This window comes from Sus scrofa, chromosome 3 (genome assembly GCF_054392235.1).
Source record: "Sus scrofa isolate SSC_HxYL_T2T_F1_AM1 chromosome 3, Sscrofa_HxYL_maternal_Yorkshire_Landrace_v2.0, whole genome shotgun sequence".
Lineage (NCBI taxonomy): Eukaryota > Metazoa > Chordata > Mammalia > Artiodactyla > Suidae > Sus > Sus scrofa.
The window spans coordinates 15,559,365-15,580,310 of record NC_139385.1 but is presented as its reverse complement, the minus strand read 5'-3'; the positions used below and the strand labels follow the sequence as shown (position 1 = coordinate 15,580,310).

General features: G+C 47.8%; 1 protein-coding gene across 5 annotated transcripts in view; it reads left to right on the top strand.

Annotated features, from left to right (window-relative positions):
• The window catches only part of CALN1 (calneuron 1), a 476,409-nt gene that overhangs the window by 247,560 nt on the left and 207,903 nt on the right, over positions 1-20,946 (top strand). For all 5 annotated transcript variants that reach the window (XM_085016961.1, XM_021086352.2, XM_085016962.1 and 2 more), the window contains one exon: positions 20,110-20,253. In XM_085016961.1, the coding sequence (XP_084873087.1) occupies positions 20,110-20,253 (144 nt within the window). The remainder of the gene's footprint in view (positions 1-20,109; positions 20,254-20,946) is intronic.

The following is a 20,946-nucleotide window of genomic DNA, read 5'->3' as shown; positions in this document are numbered from 1 at the left end:
GATAGGCTGGTTCATCTTTCATCCCACTTGTGTGGGAGTCTAGCTGTAGGATACATTTCTCAAGGTAGAATCGTTGAGTTGAAGTGTGCATTTTTAGTAGAACAGAGGTTGCCATTTTGCACTTCAAAAAGATTATACTAATTTACACTTCTGCCACCAAAGTTGGAGAGGGCCTGTGTCTTCACAGGCTTATCCACACAGTGTATTATCAATTCCTTGATCTTTACTTTCCTCACAGGTGAAAATATATAAATATCATTTGAATTTGCATTTCTCTTATTCTGAGTTGGGCTGAACATTGTTTTCTGCGTTTAAGAGCCACTGGTGATTCTTTGCCTGGGAACTGCCTGTGCCCATATTCTTTGAACATTTTTCTTTGGGTTTGCTGGCCTTTTTCTTACGGATACATAGAAGCTTCTTAAATATGAGGGATGTTGGCTCCTCCTTTGTAATGTAAGTTGCAAATATTTTTACTGTTTCTGATTTTTGACTTAGGTTACAGGGCTTTTTGCCATGAGCAAGTTTTAAATGTTCACTTAGAATTTATCGAAGTCATTTATTGAATAGCTTTTGGTGTTTGTTTCCTACTAAGTATAGCCTTATCCAGTCAGATTATTTTTAAAAATTTCTTTTTTTTTCTGTTAGTTATGACTGCATCTTACTTTTTTTTTTTTTTTTTTGTCTTTTTGTCTTTTTGCCATTTCTTGGGCCGCTCCCACGGCATATGGAGGTTCCCAGATTAGGGGTTGAATCGGAGCTGTAGCCCCCGGCCTACGCCAGGGCCACAGCAATGCAGGATCCGAGCTGCGTCTGCAGCCTACACCACAGTTCGCGGCAATGCTGGATCCTTAACCCACTGAGCAAGGGCAGGGATCGAACCCGCAACCTCATGGTTCCTAGTCGGATTCGTTAACCACTGTGCCACGACGGGAACTCCTGCATCTTACATATTTAATCTTTGGTTCTCTTGGAGTATGCTTTGGTGTAAAGTGTGGAGTGTAGTTTCCGTTTTAATTTTTCCCCTATATCTATTTAGTTGTCTGACATTATATTATGGACTTCACCTTTCCCCATGATTTGAAATGTCACTCTTGTCATATACTAAACCTCTGTATATATTCAGACCCATCTCTGATCTTTCTGACATTTTCAACTGAATGGCTTATCATTCATTTAACTAATCTATTATTGTGGCTTCCCGATTTTCTTATTAAGGATAAGCATCATTGCCAACAAACCTTTGTACACACAAATGTCCTAAAATACTTTTTAGAATAAATTTCCACAAGTCGAATTGCTGGGTGTAAAGGTAGGCACACCTTTAAAATAGTTCTATTAAGGAGATTGTCGATCTTACTGAAAAACAGAGAGGTGGCTGTAAGCCCTTGAGTTTATACCCCTTGGCTTCAGTGATTTTTCAACATTTTACCAATCGTATTTCTTCTTTCACTTCTGCCCCAGCATCTTTTCCTGGAGTATTTTTAAAAAATAATTTATTTATTTATTTTGTCTTTTTAGGGCTGTCCCTAAGGCATATGGAGGTTCCCAGGCTAGGGGTCCAATCGGAGCTGTAGCCACCAACCTACACCACAGCTCACAGCCACACCGGATCCTTAACCCACTGAGCAAGGCCAGGGATCGAACCCACATCCTCATGGATACTAGTCTCATTCGTTAACCCCTGAGCCACGACGGGAACTCCATTCCTAGAGAATTTTAAAGCAAGGTGCAGACATCATAGCAGTTCATCCATAAAGACATCAGTATAGCTCTCTAACTTAAATCAGCTTATTTCTCTGTTATGGTTACCTCAGAAGCGTCCATTTAAGATTCGCTCTAATTAAGATCCAGACAAGGTCTGTATTTTTAAGGCTTTTGGTACTTGTCGCCTGATGGCTCTGCAGATACACAGTGCCAGTTTGCACTGCCGCCAGCCATGTGCCAAGTTGCTTTTCCCCTCTAGTTTGGTCATTGTGGGCACATCATCAGACAGGTCTTGCTGACTTCCCAGCTGCTGCACTCAGAAACCTCGGAGCCTCCTGCTCCCCTCCTTTCCCATCCTGTACCCTGTCTTTCAGGACATCCTACCGGCTCGACCTTCATATCCCTCCAGAACCACTCCTCCCTCCTGTGTGCCGTCATCCTCTCTCACCTGGACCACTGCAGCATCCTCACTCTGCTCTGATGCTATCCCCACAGCCTGTTATCACCCAGCAGCCAGAGGCATTCTTTTTTTTTTTTTTTTTAAATTGAGGTGTAATTGGCATATCACATTATATTAGTTTCAGATGTAGAGCGTGGTGATTTGATATCTGCATTTATGGCAAAAGGATCCTGATAAGTCTAGATAGTATCTGTCACCATACATGGTTACAACATTTGTCTTCTTAAAATGAGCACTTTTAAGATCTATTTTCTCAGCAACCTTCAAATACACGATCAATGTTATTAACTATAGTCACCACGCTGTATGTTACATCCCTGTGAGTTATGTTTTTATAACTGGAAGTTGGTGCCCTTTGACCTCCTTTACCCATTTCACTCGCCCCCTCGCACTTGACCCGGGCCGTCACCAATTTGTCCTCTGTATCTCTGGGCTCAGCTTGGTGGTTTTGAGATTTCACATCTCAGGGAGATCATACAATATTTGTCTTTCTCTGTCTGCCTGATTTCACTCATGTATGATGCCCTCGGGGTACACCTGTGTCGTAGCAGGTGTTAAGACATCCTTTTTTTTTTTTTTTTTTTTTTTTTTGTGGCCGAATGTCAGTCTCTCGTGTATCTATGCCACGTTTTCTTTGTCCATTCCACCACTGATGGATACTGAGGTTATTTCCATGTCTTGGCTCTTGTGACGTATGCTGCCATGAACGTGGGGTTGCATGATTTTGTTTCCTTTGGATGTATAACCTGGAAGCGGAATTGCTAGATAATATAGTAGTTCTCTTTTTAAGTTTTGGAGGGACCTCCATACTGTCATCTGCAGTAACTGCACCAATTTATATTTCCGCCATCAGTGCCTAAGGGTTCCCTTTCTTCAGATCCTCACTGACACTTGTTATCTCCTGTCTTTTTTTTTTTTTTTTTTGCTTTTTTTTTTGGGTTGGGGGCTGCACCTGCGGCATATGGAGGTTCCTAGGCTGGGGGTCGAATTGGAGCTACGGCTGCTGGCCTACATCACAGCCACAGCAACATGGGATCCGAGCCGCTTCTGTGACCTACACCACAGCTCACGGCAATGCCTGATCCCTGACCCACTGAGTGAGGCCAGGGATCGAACCTGCGTTCTCATGGATACTAGTCAGATTCGTTTCCGCTGAGCCACAGCAGGAGCTCCTCTCTTGGCTTTTTGATAACAGACATTCTAACAGGTGTGAGGTGATATCTCACTGTGCTTTCGATTTGCTTTTTGCTGATGGTCAGGCTGTTGAGCCCCCTTTTATGTGCCTCTCGGCCATTCATGTGTCTTCTTTATTTATGGCCTCACCCATAGCATGTGGACATTCCCCAGGGCCAGGGGTCCAGTCCACACCACAGTAGTGACAACACCAGATCTTTTTAACGACTAGGCTTCTGGGGAACTCCTGTAATTGGTTGTTTTTTTTTTTTTTTTTTAATGATTTTTATTTTTTCCATTAGAGTTGGTTTACAGTGTTCTGTCCCTTTTCTGCTGTACAGCAAAGTGACCCCATTTAATTGTTTTTTTTTTTTTTTAAATGTATCAAGCTGCCTTCATCAGTTCTTTAGAAAGAGCTTCTTTTGTGGTCTGTTATTTTCTTTCTTTCTTTCTTTTTTCTTTTTCTGGCCGGCTGCACGTGGGGCACATGGAAGTTCCTGGGCTAGGGGTGGAATTGGAGCTGCAGCTGCTGGCCTGCACCACAGCCACCCCGATCCGAGCCACATCTGCGACTGGTTGTTTCCTGGGCCGAGGGTCTCTCCACTCCAAAAGGCCTCATGTCAAGCAGAAGGCACAGGTGTCCCTTCAGCAATCCGAGGCGGATTGGCAGCCCAGATGGGTGGCAGTGTGTTTAGAATGCTTGCAGCCTTCACTGGGTTTCGGCACGCCTTTGTTCCCCTAGATGCAGGGGCCTCGGCCCACACAGTATCTGTGCTGTATCATGAGCTGGCCATTGACAACCCCTGTCCATCGGGGGTTTAGGTAGGTGGGTGATTCATGTGTGAATGTGTGCACTTGTGTGTTCTGGAATAGTCGGCTTATTCTCTTGTGGCTCCCTTGGGATTAAGTTTCTGGGTGGATTTCCTAAAGCAATCGCCCCCCCCCCCCGCCCTTGCTGAGCTGCCCTTGTAATATTGGAGGGTTGGCTTGGGGTCAGTCTGCCTCAGCTGATTTCAGTTTTATTTCTCAAGCTGAAGCCAGTGCCAGGCTTCGAAAATAGCCTTTTCAGAGGTGCAGATTTATGTCGATAGAGAACCAGCATGTTAAAACAAAATGAGAGAGTTGGCAATTTTAAGCAAATAAATTGCTTCCTATTGATAAGGAGATAGTTATGTCGCCTGCAGTGGAGAACAGTCTTCTTTCATATCCAGGCCCTTTTTCAATGACCAGGAAGGCAGAATGGAGCAGGAAGCAATGGGGCAGGGAGCAGATGGGGGGGGGCTGCGCTTGGGTGCAGGAATTCAGGGAGCTAAGCGAAGGGGTCGCTCAGTGGGCTTTCCTGAGCAGCTGTGAATCAGTCTAAACCTGTGCCTTTTCCTCCACATGCTTCAGTGCGGAGCTTGGGCTCACATTTGTCTTTTTTATTATTATTAAACTATAGCTGATTTACGGTGTTGTGCCAGTTTCATCTGTACAGCACAGTGACCCAGTCATACATACATGTACATTCTTTTTTCGTATTATCTTCCATCATGTTCTAGCCCAAGAGATTGGATATTGTTCCCTGTGCAATACTGCAGGACCTCATTGCTTATCCATTCTAAATGGAATAGTTTGCATCTACTAACTCCAAACTCCCCGTCCAGCCCCCTCCCTCCCGCGCCCCCTCGGCAACCACTAGTCTGTTCTCTGTGTTTCACGCTGTCTTGAATTCCATCTGGCTCCTTCTCTCCAGGCACCAAGTCCAGGCCAGTTCTATTTGCCAGAAAAAAAGACTTGGGCCATACTTACGTGTGCCCTTGCATGTGTGCAAATGGATGAGTTAAAATTGAAAAATTATGCAGCTGAAGGGGAATTCTTTTCTGGATTAGAGCCAATTCCTGCAACTCCCATCATGTGTCATTTTGCCCTGAGTCTCCGTGCCATGGATTATTTGGAAGAGACTCAGTGTGGATTTTTATTTCATGGGCTGAGTGTGTCGTTGGGGCCCTACTTGAGGCTCAGCTTCCTCATCTCAGCCATGGGCACCTCCTTCGAGCCAGTCCCTGTGCTGAGTGTGGGAACCATGAGGAACTCACGATGACTCTGCAGGTCTTTCAGACAATATTTGAATTGTCTGGAGCTGCTTTGGTCAAAGACACTGCGACTTAGAAGAACGAGGAGCAGACAAGCCGAGCCACCCACGTGACCATCACTGCCCTTTTGTTCTATGGGGCTCAGTTGATAAAACTGGGAAATCCCTGTGTCTGGGAGAACCTGCCTGCTTCCGCCCCCTCTCTAATCTGTGGCTGAGGTTATTACTGATGGAGCAGCGGGCAAAGGCAGGCAGCGGCTTTGGGGTGGAGGATCCACTGGGGGGTTTTAGACCTTTAAGGACTAAAGCTGTCACTCAGCAGGTGTTATGTCTTAAGGTTGGTAGGCCTGTGGGGGTTACAGAGGCAGAGGCTTTCCTCTAGGCTTCCAGAATGTACCATCCATCTTGGACCTAAGAAAGATGGTTGTTAAGCAGACAGTGGTACAGAGGTGGGTACCATGTGCTGCTTTGTGGCAGTGAATGAGAGCTAACTGCTCAGTGTGCAGGTAGGAGATGAGACGGTCCGGTTACAGCAGCCGTGATGGAGGATGGCATGGCTTCAGGGGACACCGAGAGATGCATGGGGCATCCTAGGACAAGCTTAGAGGGTGCTGGCCAGACTCTGAAGTGGTAACAAGAAGGGTGTAATAGTGAGAGTAATAGTGAGATAGAGGCTGCCCTGGGGGAGTTCCCATTGTGGCTAAGCAGGTGAAGAACCCAGGTAGCATCCATGAGAATGTGAGTTCAATCCCTGGCGTCACTCAGTGAGTTATGGATCTGGCACTGCTGTGAGCTGCGACCTAGGTCACAGATGTGGCTTGGATCCTGCATAGCTGTGGCTGTGGCTGTGGCGTAGGCTGGTGGCTGCGGCTCAGATTAGACCTCTAGCCTGGTCACTTCCATATGCCGCAGGTACAGCTGTAAAAAGAAAAAGAAAAGGAAAGGAAAAGAGAGAAAGAAACTGCCCCGGGGAAGCCAAGGTCAGAGCTTCTCAAAGTGTGGGGCCTGAGCCATTTATGAGTAGTGAGCTTAAATTAGCTGATGGGGGTGTCCATGAAAAAAAGAAAAAAATAAGATGAAAGAAAAGAGAAAACAGTGTGTTGCAGGCGGAAAGGGTGTGTCCTGGCCAGGAAGTGTGTGTGTCTGAAGAGGTAGAGTATGAAGTTTAGGAGCGCAGACGCCGAGGCCAGAAAGTCTGGCTTCACCTCTCTGCCCTGACACTTAGAACCGCGTGGCCCCAGATCAAGGGCAGCGCCGAGGGGTGTTTCCAGGAATAAATGAGCTAATATGCAAAGCACGCTCAGAGTGGTGCCTGGTGCCTCGTTAAGCACACAGTAGATTGAACTCTTACATAGTCATTAAAGCCAGAAGAGATTGCTGCTGTTTGACCATTTTTTTACCTATACAAAAGCAATTTTTTTTTTTTTTTTTTTTTTTTTGGTTGCACCTGTGGCCTATGGAAATTCTCAGGCCAGGGGTTGAATCTGAGCTGCAGTTGCAACCTACGCCACAGCTGCAGCAACACCGGATCCTTAACCCATTGCCCCCGGCTGGGGATCAGGCCTGTGCCACTGTAGAAACAATGCCCGACCCTTAACCTACGGAGCCACAGTGGGAACTCCTAAAAAGCAGTTTTGTATGGTTCAACCTAATATCCTCATACGCCTCCCCCATATATATTATAACGATATTATGCATCTGTCATGATGTACAATGCATTTCTTACGGTGAATTGGAATAAAAAAAAGGCTGTGTGCTCTGCTGGCTTTCCCTGGCCAGGGAGTGGCCACGAGGCATTGAGGTGAATAACCAAGTGTGATATTTCTGTGGGGTTTTTACTCTGAAGGGGCCCATGACATGCTCTTTCGCTGTCTGTGTCTAGCTGTCTTCCTTGTATCTTGGAAGGGTGGGCTGGATGCCAGGCTTCCTAGAGGTCACCTTTACCTCGTGGGGAACAGAACCATCTGGGTCACACAGTAGAGCCTGAGCCCACCTCCTGACCAACCCCAGGCCCCCTTCTTGGCTCCTCTTGAGTCTCATGCACTGGCTGCCCTGTGTCTTCTCACTAGAAGGGGTTGGTAGATGCAAACTGTTACATTTAGGGTAGATAAGCAGTGGGGTCCTACTGTACAGCAAGGCAACTATATCCAGTCTCTTGTGGTAGACCATGATGGAAGATAATATAAGAAATGGAATATATATATATATACACACACACACACACACACACATATATGTATACACACACACACGACTGGGTCACTTTGTTGTACCACAGAAATTGGCATTACATTCCAAATCAATTCTACTCTAATAAAAAAAAATTTAAAAATTAACTAATTTACTGTACAGGGAACTATAGCCAATCTCTTGGGGACAGAACGTGATGGGAGATGGTACGAGAAAAAAAAAGGTATATAAATGTGTGACTCGGTCACTATGCCGTACAACAGAAATTGATACAACCCTGCAAATCAGTTATACTCGAATAAAAAAAAGTGCCTTTAAAAATAATTCTTGCTCATGAAAAAACAAACCCCAAAAGAGCCCCTCATGTTTTCTTGGACTTATTTGTTCGTTTTCTGTTGGAAACTTCTTTTGTGTATTCAGCCTAGGAAAGATTCCAGAGGTCGGGGAAAAGACTTGGTTTCTCGAATCATACTCTGCGAGTTCCAGCCACCAAGCCATCCTCCATAGATCCTTCCTGCTGGGGGCTCGGTGTGGGCCCCATCTCTTCCCTACCAGCATCCTATCTGCTACGGCCCCTTGGTGTCCTGGGACCCAGCCTCCAGCATCACCTGGAAGGGTGCCTGACACAGTTGGTACCCAAGCAGTATTTGTTGGGCTGAGCTGAATTGAACTAGACAGAGATAAACTTAGCTTGTCTTAGACCCCGGGGAGGGGCGGGGGTGTGAGCCATGCCTGAGACACCCTCTTCTCTCCCTTCAATTAGCCTCCGGTTTATTTCTAGAACTTGGGTCTTGCTCTTCTTTAGCATATTGGTGCTGAATCCACAAAAGGATCTTGTTTTCTCAGATGCCAATTATTCGCTGATCTTAAGATTTTCAGCTTAGGAACAGGGTGACTTAAGGGAAAATTAATTGTATTGATTATCACCATGTCACTCACAGATAAACCCCACTCCCTTTGCTGCTTGTAAATCCCTGCGCTATTGCCTTATGTGCCAAATGGTACAATGCCTATTTTCTGCCTTGGGCTCTTTTTTCCCCGAGAAAGCGCCTGTTGCCAAGTGAGAAATGGCTCCTTCTGGGGAGAAGCACAGGGCTCGTCCCCAGGCTGCCGTCCAGTCTGCTGGTCCGTGGGTGACAGTCCATCTCGTCTTAGGACAAACCCCCCAGTGTCCTGCCCTGGAGGCAGTCCTGACCTGGAGTTGCGAGGGAGGCCCTCTCCCCTCCTCCTCCTCCCATGTTAGGGGAGCCCCCGTCCCATCTCTGAGCTTCAGCTTCCTCATCTCAACCAGGGGTGTGGGTGTTTCCTGGGCACCTCCTTTGGGCCAGTCCCCTACTGAGTGTGGGCACCATCAGGAACCCGTGATGACTCTGCAGGTCTTTTTTGAACAATATCTGGATTGCCTCCCTCTCTTGGAATCCTCCCTTTAGAATCATCTGGATCTTGAACTTCAGGGTACCTGGATGAAAGGTGCGTCTCCTAGGAGACTGGGTGTCTGGGCAGAAAGATGGTGTGCATGGAGGACAGTAATAATGGTACCGCCTTCTTGGAGAGTGTGATATTGTGATATAATAAATATGTATTTGGTCTTCTTCCTTGGTTCCTGGCCCTAAACTCTTGAAACCTTGGAACCTCTGAGTGTTAAGAGTGTCTCTTGTATGCAAATGAGATGATTGGTGGCTGGAGTCCCTAGATAGCTTTAGGATCGGGGCTGGTGGCCAGAAAGACCAAGGCATAATTAGAAAGTTGGAACTTTTAGCCCCATCCATTGACCTCCAGGGAGAGGAGAGAGGCTGGAGAGTGAGTTCAATTACCAGTGACCAATGATGTAATCAACCATGCTTACATGCAGTTTTTGCCTTTTTTTTTTTTTTTTTTTTTTTGCTTTTTAAGGTTTTTTTTTTTTTCCCATGGCATATGGAAATTCCCAGGCTAGGGGTCGAATCGCAGCTACAGCCACTAGCCTATCCCACAGCCACAGCAACGCAGGATCAGAGCCACGTCTGTGACCTACACCACAGCTCATGGCAATGCTGGATCCTTAACCCACTGATCGAAGCCAAGGATTGAACCCACATCCTCATGGATGCTAGTTGGGCTCCTTACCGCTGAGCCACTAGAGTAATGTCCTCTTTTTGTAAAATTAAAGTAGAGTTGATCTACAATGCTGTGCCAATTTCTCTGTACAGCAAAGTGACCCAGTCATACGTTACATTATTTATCTTCATCATGTTCTGTCCTAAGAGATGATACGGTTCCCTGTGCTGTACAGCAGGACCCCATTGTTTATCCATTGTAAATGTAGTAATTTGCATCTACCAACCCCAAATTCCCAGTCCATCCCTCTCCCTCCGCTCCCCCCTCCTCCTTGGCAACCACAAGTCTGTTCTTCCTGTCTGTGGGTCTGTTTCTGTTTTGTTGATAGGTTCATTTGTGCCATATTTTAGATTCCACATGTAAGTGTACATGCATGGTTTTACTCTCCATTAAAAACCCTAAATGATGAGGTTTGGAGAGCTTCCAGATTGGCAAATACATTGAGGTACTGGGAGGGTGGTGTGGCTCAGAGAGCTGGCACCCCACCAGCACCAGGTGTGCACACAGCTCCCTGCCCGCCACTCCCCCACCCCCCAATATCTGGCCCTATGCACCTCTTCCATTTGGTTGTTCCTGAGTTCTACCCTTTACGATACACCAGTCGATTGTAAGTAAAGTGCCTTGCTGAATTCTGTGAGCCATTCTAGCAAATGATCAAATCCAAAGAGGGCTTGTGGGTACCCTCGCCTTTACAGCTGGTCGGGCACAAGTCCAGGTGGCCTAGACCAGTGACTGGTGTCTAGTGAGGACAGTTTTGTGGGACTTAAATTTGGGGTCTGCAATGACTCTGAGTAGTGAGTGTCAGAACTGGGTTAAATCACTGGATGCCAGATGGGTATCCAGAGAATCAGAGAATTGGTTGGTGTGGGGAAAAAAACCTCGCATATTTGCATCGGAAGTGGTGCGAGAGGAAATGGATCATAGACGGCAACTTGGCAATATGTATATTAAGCACCTTAAAAAAGTTCCTGCCTTTTGACCTGATATTCTTTTCCTAAAGCATCATCTTATGAAGACAGTTGTCGAAACACATGAAAGTTTATGCACAAAGATTTCCACGGCGGCCTTATTTAAAATCAGAAATGATCTAAATGTCCCATCGTAGGAGTTTGGTGACAACAATCTGGCTATCACAACTTAATGAAATGCTATGTAGCCATCAAAAATGATGTTTAAAAGCTGGTTAACAACCTAAATGTCCGTGGATTAAAAAGATGTGGTACAATGGAATAGCACTCAGTTATAAAATGAAGGAAATAATGCCATTTGCAGCAACATGGTTGCAGCTAGAGATTCTCATACTAAGAGGAGTAAGTCTGAAAGAGAAAGACACATACCATATGATATCACTTATATGTGGAATCTTAAAAATGGCACAAAGATCCTATCTCCAAAACAGAAACAGACTCACGAACATGGAGAAAACACTTGTGGTTGCCAAGGGGGAGGAGGGAAGGAGTGGGATGGACTGGGAGTTAGGGATTAGTAGATACAAATTATTACATTTAGAATGGCTAAGCAACACGGGCACAGGGAACTGTATCCAGTCTCTTGGGAAAGACCAGATGGAAGAAAGTAAGAGTGAAAGAGTGTGTGTATATGTATGACTGGGTCATTATGTTGTACAGCACACATGGACTCAACACTGCAAGTCAGCTATACCCTAATAAAAAAAAAATAAATTAAAAAACTAGTTAACTAAATGGAAGATTGGAATGATAGTGTGTTAAATGAAAAAAAAAAAAAAGATATAAAGCTACAGAGAGAACATGATTTCTTTTCTTTTCTTTTCTTTTTTTTTTTTTTTTTGTCTTTTTAGGGCCGCACCAGTGGCATATAGAGGTTCCCAGGCTATGGGTCCAATCAGAGCTGTAGCCACCGGCCTACACCACAGCCACAGCAACGCCAGATCTGAGCCGCATCTGTGACCTACACCACAGCTCACGGCAATGCCAGATCCTTAACCCACTGAGTGAGACCAGGGATTGAACCCGCATCCTCATGGTTCCTAATCAGATTCGTTTCCGCTGCGCCACGGTGGGAACTCCGTGATTTCAATTTAATTAAGAATATTTGTACATAAAAAAAGGTTGGCGTCAAGTGTCCTAATATGTTAACAATGGTTATTTGCTGACCAGTGAATTATGGATTTTTTTTTTCCCTTGTACATTCTGAGGGTATTTTTCATAAGAAGCATAAATTAATGTGTAAACGGAATGTGTGTTGAGTGTGCAGGTGTAGCTCTGACCTTCTGAGGGGGCTGTCTCCATCCCAGAGGTCAAGTCCAAAACCCCTCGAGACGAAGCTGCAGTCTTGCTAGATGTCCTCGTGGCTCATCCCTCTGGTTTTTGGTATAGAGGATGCGTCTCCCCCGCCCCCCCCCACCTGCCCAGCGATGCTCACTCTCATCCATATTCACGTCGGCTTCTCAGTCCTTTCAGCCCAGTGGAGGGGTGCATCCATCCCAGGGTGCCCACAGGCCTAGTTGGGCTTTCACTGTTAGTTTCAGTTCTCATTTGCTTTGCTCTTTTGCTGTTGGGGAATTTTCCATTAGCTTTGAGAGACCTGCCGTGGGAAAATCCATTCAGCATCGTCGGTGGAGGTGTAAACTTTAGGAACAGATAAACTCTGATCCAGCGTCTCAACCTTCAGAAATGCCCCTGGCTTTCTGACGATCTCATGCCACCCTGTGTTAGGGAAAAATGATTACTTTTCGTGACCTGGGCCACTTTGTGTCATTTCACTGCCTGATAAGTTACGGACATGCTTTTCTTTCCAAATGCTGGCTAGAGAAGGAGATGGCTTTGTTTTTGAATTCAAGGTAAGAAAAAAGACCAGGATACCAGAGATGCACAGTAAGAACCTTGAATCACTGTCCCGCCAGCCTTCAGCACTGTGCCTTTGAACTGCTTTCCAGCACTGGCTCCTGCCTTCACCGTGGGCTTCACAGTGATTCCCGGTGAGCCTGGGGTCAGGGACCCTGCAGGAGCCCTGCTCAACCCTGGGACCTAACCATTGATCGCACATGCTCTTTTGCTCTCACAAAGGGACAATTTGTGGGCATTTATTGAAATGGACGTAGTCACACCCCAAATAACAAATAACCCATGAGTGAGGATGTTTTAACCTGTGAAAAAGTACACCAAAGAAAACAAAAGGCCGGTTTAAAAAATGAATCACCCAGGAGTTCCCCTTGGGTTCCGTAGGTTAAGAACATGACATAGTGTCCATGAGAACCCAGGTTCGATCCCTGGGGCTCGTTCAATGGGTTAAGGAGCCAGTGTTGCTGCAAGTTGTGGGCATAGGCCACAGATGCAGCTTGGATCCTGGGCTGCTGTGGCTGTGGTGCAGGCTGGCAGCGGCAACTCCAGTTGGACCCCTAGCCTGGGAACTTGCATATGCCACCGGTGTGTCCCTAACAAGGAAACATAAAATAAGTGAATTAACCCAGAGGAGCATCATAACCCCAGTCCCGCCCCCGTCTGTGTGGCCTGTCCCAGGTCAGCACTGTTAAATGCAGGCCGCTTCTGGGTTTCCTGGGGCATCGCTGCCTCCTCCCAGCACAGTTCCCTCCTCCTCTCAGCCCTGCACCCCCTGCCGTCTGAGCTCTCACCTCTGTGTTCCCCAGTTACAGAGCCCAATCAGTTGTATTTGCGGACTGAGGGATTATAATTATATTGGAACTCATTCATCCTAAAACCCGGGATCGAACCGGGATCAGACCAGCATTTTATAATGCAGTTATGGTCATTCTCTTTCCATTTTCCACCCTCGTCATATTTTCAGTATCATTGTCTCCAAAGGTTTAGTCATGTGGGTCCATGTATGCAGCAGACCTGACTGCCTGGGTAGTTCTAAGTCCTGGACTCCCTCCCTGATATCCTGTGCTTCCTCCTGAATTCCCTCTTGGTTATATCATCGCTGCTCACCGCAGCAGACAGACCAGAATCCTCAGCATCACCCGTAAATCATCCTGCTCTGAAACACGGGACACCTGAGCCTCCCCGAGCCCTGACCACCCCAAAGACCCTCGACCCCCATCCCAGCATCTCCAGGTATAGCTGCAGGCTCTGCATCTTCCCCTAGTCTTGGTGACAGCCTCCGGGTCAGGGTTCTCCTTCTCATCCATCCTTTGTCACCACTCTAATGCCAGAGCCTTCAATTTAAAAACCAATCCAATTCTTTCTCTCATTTATAAAAAAGATTAAACCTCTGAGGGCTCCCTGTGGCCTCCAGCAGGGGTTCAGTCAACTTTAAAACGTTACAACGTGAAAACATTTCAGGCTTTGCCAGCCAAACTGTCCCCGTCACGGTGACTCCATTCTGTCTGGGCAGAGGCAGTCGGCCACGGATCGCAGTAGGTCAAGGAAGGGGGCGTGGCTGTGTGCCAATAAAGCTTTATTGACACACCAAGTGATGGGCCGATTTCACCACGGGCCATCTTTTGCCAACCTTTAGCCTCCAGGGTAAAGCCCAGGCTTCGAAGGCTCTTTGCAAGCTTGCCCTAGCCCCACTTCTCCACCCTTGTCTCTCGTTCGACATGCCCATCTTGGCACGTTTGCCCCACTTCAGCCTCCTGTCCCTTCTCTCTGTGGCCTTAAGATTCAAAAGACTCAAGTGTGACCCCCTTCGCAGAGCTGTCTCTCTGTCCTGTGGAAGGTCTTCCAGGAGATTCGTGTCGACTTGTATTCTCTGTTATGAATATCTTATTCATAACAGAATGAGCTTATTCTCCGTTACGAATATCTGGTCACCACCCACCCCCCCGCCTCTCTAACTGGAATAGAAGCTTCTCAGAGCCTGAAAAGTTTCTTTAGCTACCTTTCTATCTTATCTCGGCATCTGGCATATAATAAATAAGCAGCAGCTCTTTAATGAATGAAGGGCCATTTCAATCAGCTCTACGTGTTCATTTGTCATTTTGCAGAGAGGGAAACTTTTCTAAGTCTCTTTTGGAATTGGCTCAGCCCCTCTTCTATTAATTTCTCCCGGATAAAGACCTCTAGGTTTGTGTCTTGTATTTTCCAATGCATTTGTGTTGCCGTTTAAAAATTGCCTCGCCTAGTCTTGCCAAACTGCGTTTAGCTCCAGTTTTGCAATTTCTGAATGGCCTGTATCAACAAAAGACACCTTGTTCGTGTGTAAAGTCCTCCCTTTTTGTGGTGAGAACCCCACGTTCTTCCTAAACATACCTTTCTGCGGAGGATAAACAGATTTCCCACGGAATGGTGATTGAAATAGGAAAAATCCTTCTTCGATACTCATCAGAGTTTGCGCGAGAGCCCAGTGATTTTCAGCGGGTTCTTCAAAGCTAGACGGTGAGCCGACGAATACTAACTCTAGGTGGTGTCTGGATTTCATCTGATACACACTCTCTTTGGGCACCATGATTGATGCGTCTGTTCCATCGGATGGCCAGGCCTCTGCCATTGTTCCTGCCTGAGCTGGCTCTGTCCCTAGGGAGCATCTCGGAACCAAGACATGATTCTCAGAGCGCACTGGGTCATGGTGCAGGGGGTTCCAGTGGTGGCTGCTGATATTTGGTCAGAAAACAGACTTGCTGGCCTGATGAGCAGTAAATCTCTTGGGCTCTAGAGCAGGATCACTTTAGCCCAGGCCTTGCTTGGCTCCAAAACCTCAGCTTCACTCCAGGGAGGAGTGGCCCCCCATCCCCCTTGGGAACGCGGACCTGGACGATTCCGCAGGCAGAGAACAGATTCCTCTTTCCAGATGTGTCTTACCTTCTTTCCTTCCATACTTCCCACAATGACAGCTGGACAGGCTCCTATCGCTATGGCAGACGCCCCTTCTGTGGCCCACAGAGGCATCTTGAGGGGGGACCATTGTTTGAGCTCGTGCCTGGGGTGCATGTGTTGCATGAGATTGAAATGGGATCAGACGGCCAGGACAGCACACGTATGTAACTCTGAAGCCCTGGGACTTTAGCCCAAAGTGGGGGTGCATTCTAGGGGAACGTGCTCCGCATTGCTGGGCTGTTCCTGAAAGCCTGATCTGCGGTCTCCGCTTCCCTGGGATGTGGAACGCGGCCAGCGCGCCTTTGTGCTGCGCGCCGCCTGCCTGGGGCCAGAGGCAGTGGGATCCGGCCTGCTCCCATGTCTCCACGGTTTTATGGGCATATTTCTCACACCCTGTTCTGCTATTAAAAATAAAATAAGGCACACATTACATGTCTCAGACTGCGAGAGCCATTTCCTTCTAATAAGCTTCTCGTTTCCTGGGCTGTTCCCTACCCTGGAAAGATGAAATCTCCAGAGGTTGCCATGACGGATTTCTAAGTCTCGTACTACCCACCCCACTCTCCTAGCAATTTTGAAAGTAAACGAGATGGCCTTTCAGTATTTCTTTTAGAATGGGTTTGGTATGGCTGTACTCTTTTAGCTTTTGTTTGTCGGAGAAATTCTTTATTTGGAGTGGCTGAGCAATGAGATCCTGCTGTATAGCACAGGGAACTCTGTCTAGCCACTTATGATGGATAATGTGAGAAAAAGAATGTATATATGTGTGTGTCTGACTGGGTCACTTTGCTGTACAGTAGAAATTGACAGAACACTGTAAACCAACTGTAATGGAGAAAATAAAAATCATTTAAAAAAAGAAAGTCAGTGAAGTTAGTGAGCTTTGTCTGCCTCTGCAGACACACACACACACACACACACACACACACACACACACACGCAGTTATTCAGTGCAAGCAGAGAAGGATGGCTTTGTCTCACTTAACCCGGGACCCCAGAAAACAGAACTCTGAGCTGAGATGCACCTGTCCCATCCTGTCCTGGGCTGGTGCAGAGCCAGCCTGGATACATACTGCAGACAGGTAAACCATGGGAGTTTGAGGCCTCCAGGGAGCATGTCCCTTTAAGCATGGCAGTTCCGGGGATGCCCACCCCCCCCCCGCGCCATGTGAGGTCTGATTTGCCAAATCTAGTAGCCCAGGGGTGAGGCAGCTCTGGGTAGCCGGGTGGGGTTCAGGAGGCATACCCGCTCAAGTTCTCAAACACCCCAACGATGCCCTTCTGGGATGGCCAGTGTGAGGATACAGGCTCTTTGGCTGGTGAGATCTAGGGCCACGCAAGGGGACCACAGGAATGAGGCCTGGCTCTGTTGGCAGAAGGGGACCATCTTTTTCAAGTGATGCTGTCAGTGCAGAGAAGTCAGGATTGAGTCAGAGGGATGAGAAGAGGACATGTTGCCTGGAGCAAAAAGTGGTCCAGAGAAGGGGCAGGGCCCAGCCTGCAGCCCCTGCATCAGGCTGGCCCACCCGGGACCCCGACCTCTTCTGGGACCCCAGGCAAGGCCCCCGTCATCATCTGACACCTCCTACTGTTACATGGTCTGTGTCAGCCCTGATATAAAACCCTAAAGCAGAGGCTAGAAGGAGATCCAACCCAACCCGTTTTTCAGATGGGAACATTGAGGCCGAGGCAGAGGTCTGCCCTTCCTTGTGGGCTGATTCCCATCTCAGGAAACTCTTTCTGTATCCTCCTGCCCTTGACAACTGGGCTACTTGGGCCAAACGAGGTCGTGGTCTTTGCCCTGGTGTCCTTGAGAGCTGTATGCCATGACCTCAAGCCGAGCAGTTTATCAAAGCTCTTTTCGGGCCCCCTGGCTTGGTAGGAAAACACATGGCTGCTTTCAGTGATCTCGAGCATGTTTCATTGATGAGAAAAGCCTCAAAGTGCGGACAGACCTCTTAATTCAGAATTTGGACCAGACTAAAATGTTTTCTGTAGCTTCTATGGAAAAAAGAGGGGGTGTTTGAACAGCAGATTAATAGGGTATGAAAGAGAACGCAGGCTTCCCAGTTTTGTTTTGTTTTGTTTTTTTCTTAAACGCTTTAACGATGTCCGCGGATCCTCAGAAAGGAGCTCAAAGGACTTTAAGGACTCTCTTGGCCAACCCAGCTCATTTTACACATGAACAAATGGAGGCCTGAGGGTTTGGCTGCAGACCTAATTAGCTAATATGCCTGGCAGGGAGCCTAAGGTCCTGACTCCCAGACTGGTCTTCCCTCTGCCGGAGCGCACGTTGATTCATGGAAAGCATTCAGCATGCTGGATTAGTATCGATCATGCATTTGCTGCTAATATCTGATGCTTATTTATTCAGACCCAGCATCCACTGAACGGCTGTCTGCCTAGCACCTCCTTCAGAGCGTAGGTGGGAACATGCAGCCATGAATGAAATGTGCCAGGAGCTTGCGGCGCAGAGGAGAAGCCACGATGTCTGGCCCAGCCATCGTCTTTCTAGATGGCACATGCTAGGTGTCACGTGAAAGGAGGAAATGACCTGCTGAACCATCGGCAGTAAAGAGAGAGACCTTGGCTTTGGTGAGCAAAGGCGTGGCTGTGAAATACACAGCCCCCGACTTGGCCTTGAAGGACCCATGTGAACTTAGGCAGGTAAAGAGGATGACAGAGTGTTTCAGGTGGAAGCCCTGGATGGGAGGTGTGCAAAACAACCCCCAGAGCTATCATATCCTCATCCCTGGAGCCTGTGAATGTTACCTTGGGAAAGGGTCTTTGCAGATGTCGTTAAATTAAGGCTCTTGAGATGCGGAGGTTAGCCTGGATTCTGCGGTGGTCCCTACATGCAACTGCAAAGCAGCCTGTAGGCAGAGGGAGATCACCAACAGGGAAAGGGAAGGTGCCGTGAGCACAGAGCAGAGATTTGAGCGATGCGGCTCCAGCCAAGCAAGGAGGAAGGAGCAGGAAAAGAATCTTCCCTGGAGCCTCTGGGGGAGCCAGGTCTGCCCATACTTGATTTTCATCCCATGATACTGATTTCAGATTTCTGGCCTCCAGACCGCGAGAGAATAAATTCCTGTTATTTTAAGCCACTAAGTTTATGTGATTGGCTGCAGCAGCCAGAGGAAATTAATACACATAGGAAGGGAAAGCCTGCTCGGGGAAGGGTTCAGTGTGTTTGCTGGCAATGTAGTCAGATATTTAGAGACGTGGTAAATGCCGTTGGCCCTTTGTATCTGTGGATGTGGAACCCATGGATACGCGAGCCAGCTCTTCTGTGCCATTTTAGTCATTTTATATTAAAAGATTTGAGCATCCATGGAGTTCAGTATCTGTGGGGGTCCTGGAACTAATCCCCCCCCAGATAGCAAAGGACACTGTAGATGAGCCCTGGGTATAGGCAGTCAGTACTTGTTGAATGGCGTGATGCATGCTGGCAGCGGCCCTAGCTGAGCTCGCACCGGGTCTATTGATGAAAAATCAAACCTGTCCACATCCGGTGCTCAGATACGATGGATGCGCCGAGCATCTCCAGACTGTGATCTCGAATCGAATTCCCATGGCGTGCCTCGCAGGGATGTGATGTGTTAGGAAATGCTCAGCCAACCCAAGGCGAGCAGGCGAGCAGGCGGTGGGGTCTCTGGCGGGAGGGACTCTGGGCCGAAGGCAAGGCAGCGTTGGTGAGGGTAAGAGAATGGGAGTTGCCCTGCTGGGTGAAATGACCTTATTGATGGCAGAGGCAGATCTCTGCCAGCCCCAGAGAAGGTGATTAAAGATGCCGTTGGGGCTTTTATGACACTCTTATTGATCCGAGGTTGTTTATAGCCATAAAAGAGCTGTAAATTAGAGGAATGAAATAAAAACAGCAGGATACTTAACTCCTGTCCTCCTAGGAGATGAAAAAAGCTCTCTGCACAGCCCCTGCAGCAGCAGGGAGCTAAAAGGTGTGCAAAGGGAAATCTCATTCTCCTTTCCTCCTAATGGCCTGAGCTCAGAGGTAGCTGTCTTCTCACTGCTGCAGCCTCATCCCCATCCTTCTTGGGAAAGTGTCCTTGGTTAACACGATCAGTAGGGACTACGTCTTCTTCTTCTTTTTTTTTTTTTTAGGGCTGCACCTGCGGCATATGGAAGTTCCCAGGCGAAGGGTCAAATCGGAGCCACGGCTGCCAGCCTACACCACAGCCACAGCACCACCAGATCCAAGCCTCATCTGTGCTCTACACTGCAGCTCACGGCAATGCCAGGTTCTTAACCCACTGAGTGGGGCCAGGGATGGAACCCTCGTCCTCCTGGATACTGGTCAGGTTCATTACCGCTGAGCCACAAGGGGAGTCCCAAGGACCACTTCTCATTGTGAACCTGCTACAGTGTTTCCAGATGCTGAGGGCCAGTTTATCTCCTCCTTCCAAAGTGGTTTTTCTGGCTTGTCTCCCTCTTCCTCTGCCTTTCCTTTTCTCACATTCCCTTTTCTCTCTCTTTTGTTCTGCCTTTCTTTCGTTCCTCTTTTGGCCACCCTTTTATTGGATTCAAGGGTTGGGACATGTCCCTGTTTGTAAAGCCCTGGCGAGTTTTCAGCCATCACCAGTCATCTCAAGGCAGTAGACCACATCTTGACCTGGTGCCTTTCTGCTTTCCCCTTGCAGAAATCCGAGAGGCCTTTCGGGTTCTGGACCGAGACGGCAATGGCTTCATCTCCAAGCAGGAGCTGGGAATGGCCATGCGATCTTTGGGGTACATGCCGAGTGAGGTGGAGCTGGCCATCATCATGCAGCGTCTGGACATGGACGGTGAGACCTGGGCGGGCAGCATCTCCCGGGGGGGCTGGGGGGGTGGGCAGGAGATGCAGAACGAGCCTGGACTCATCAGCGCGCTCTTGGGTTTCAGGGGCCTTGCACTCGGAGTCGAAAGACTTGGGGTTCGCGTCTTGACGAGTGGAAACCTGAACTAGATCAGGATTTTTCAGGCAACCTTCCCTAGACCTCTGGGGGCTGGCAGAGGTGGCTCCGGAGCCACCAGGGTGAGCAGGGTGAGGAGGGTGGCCTGACTGGTGGAGCAGTGAGAGGAGTTTGGTTTGGTTTTCAAACCAGCGTTATCGAGATAGAGTTCGTACACCATAAAATTCACCCATGCAACCTCTACTGTTCCGGGGCTTTGAGTGCACTCGCAATCTGTGCAGCCTCTGGTTTAATCAATTTTCCAGCGTTTTCTCCTGCTGGAAAGCAAGCCTGAGCCTCTTCGTCATCACTCCCCGATCCCTCTATCCCCCACCAAGTCCTAGGCATCCTTGAAACAACTTTCTCTCTTGATGGACTCACCTCTTCTAGGTGTTTCATACACAGGAAATCGTATCATATGCCATCCTCTGTCACTGGCTTCCCTCACTCAGCACAATGTTTGAAAGGGTTCATGCATCGTGTAGCCTGGATTCCCTACTTGGTTGCTTTCTATGGCAAAATCGCACCCCATTGTTTGGCTCTGGC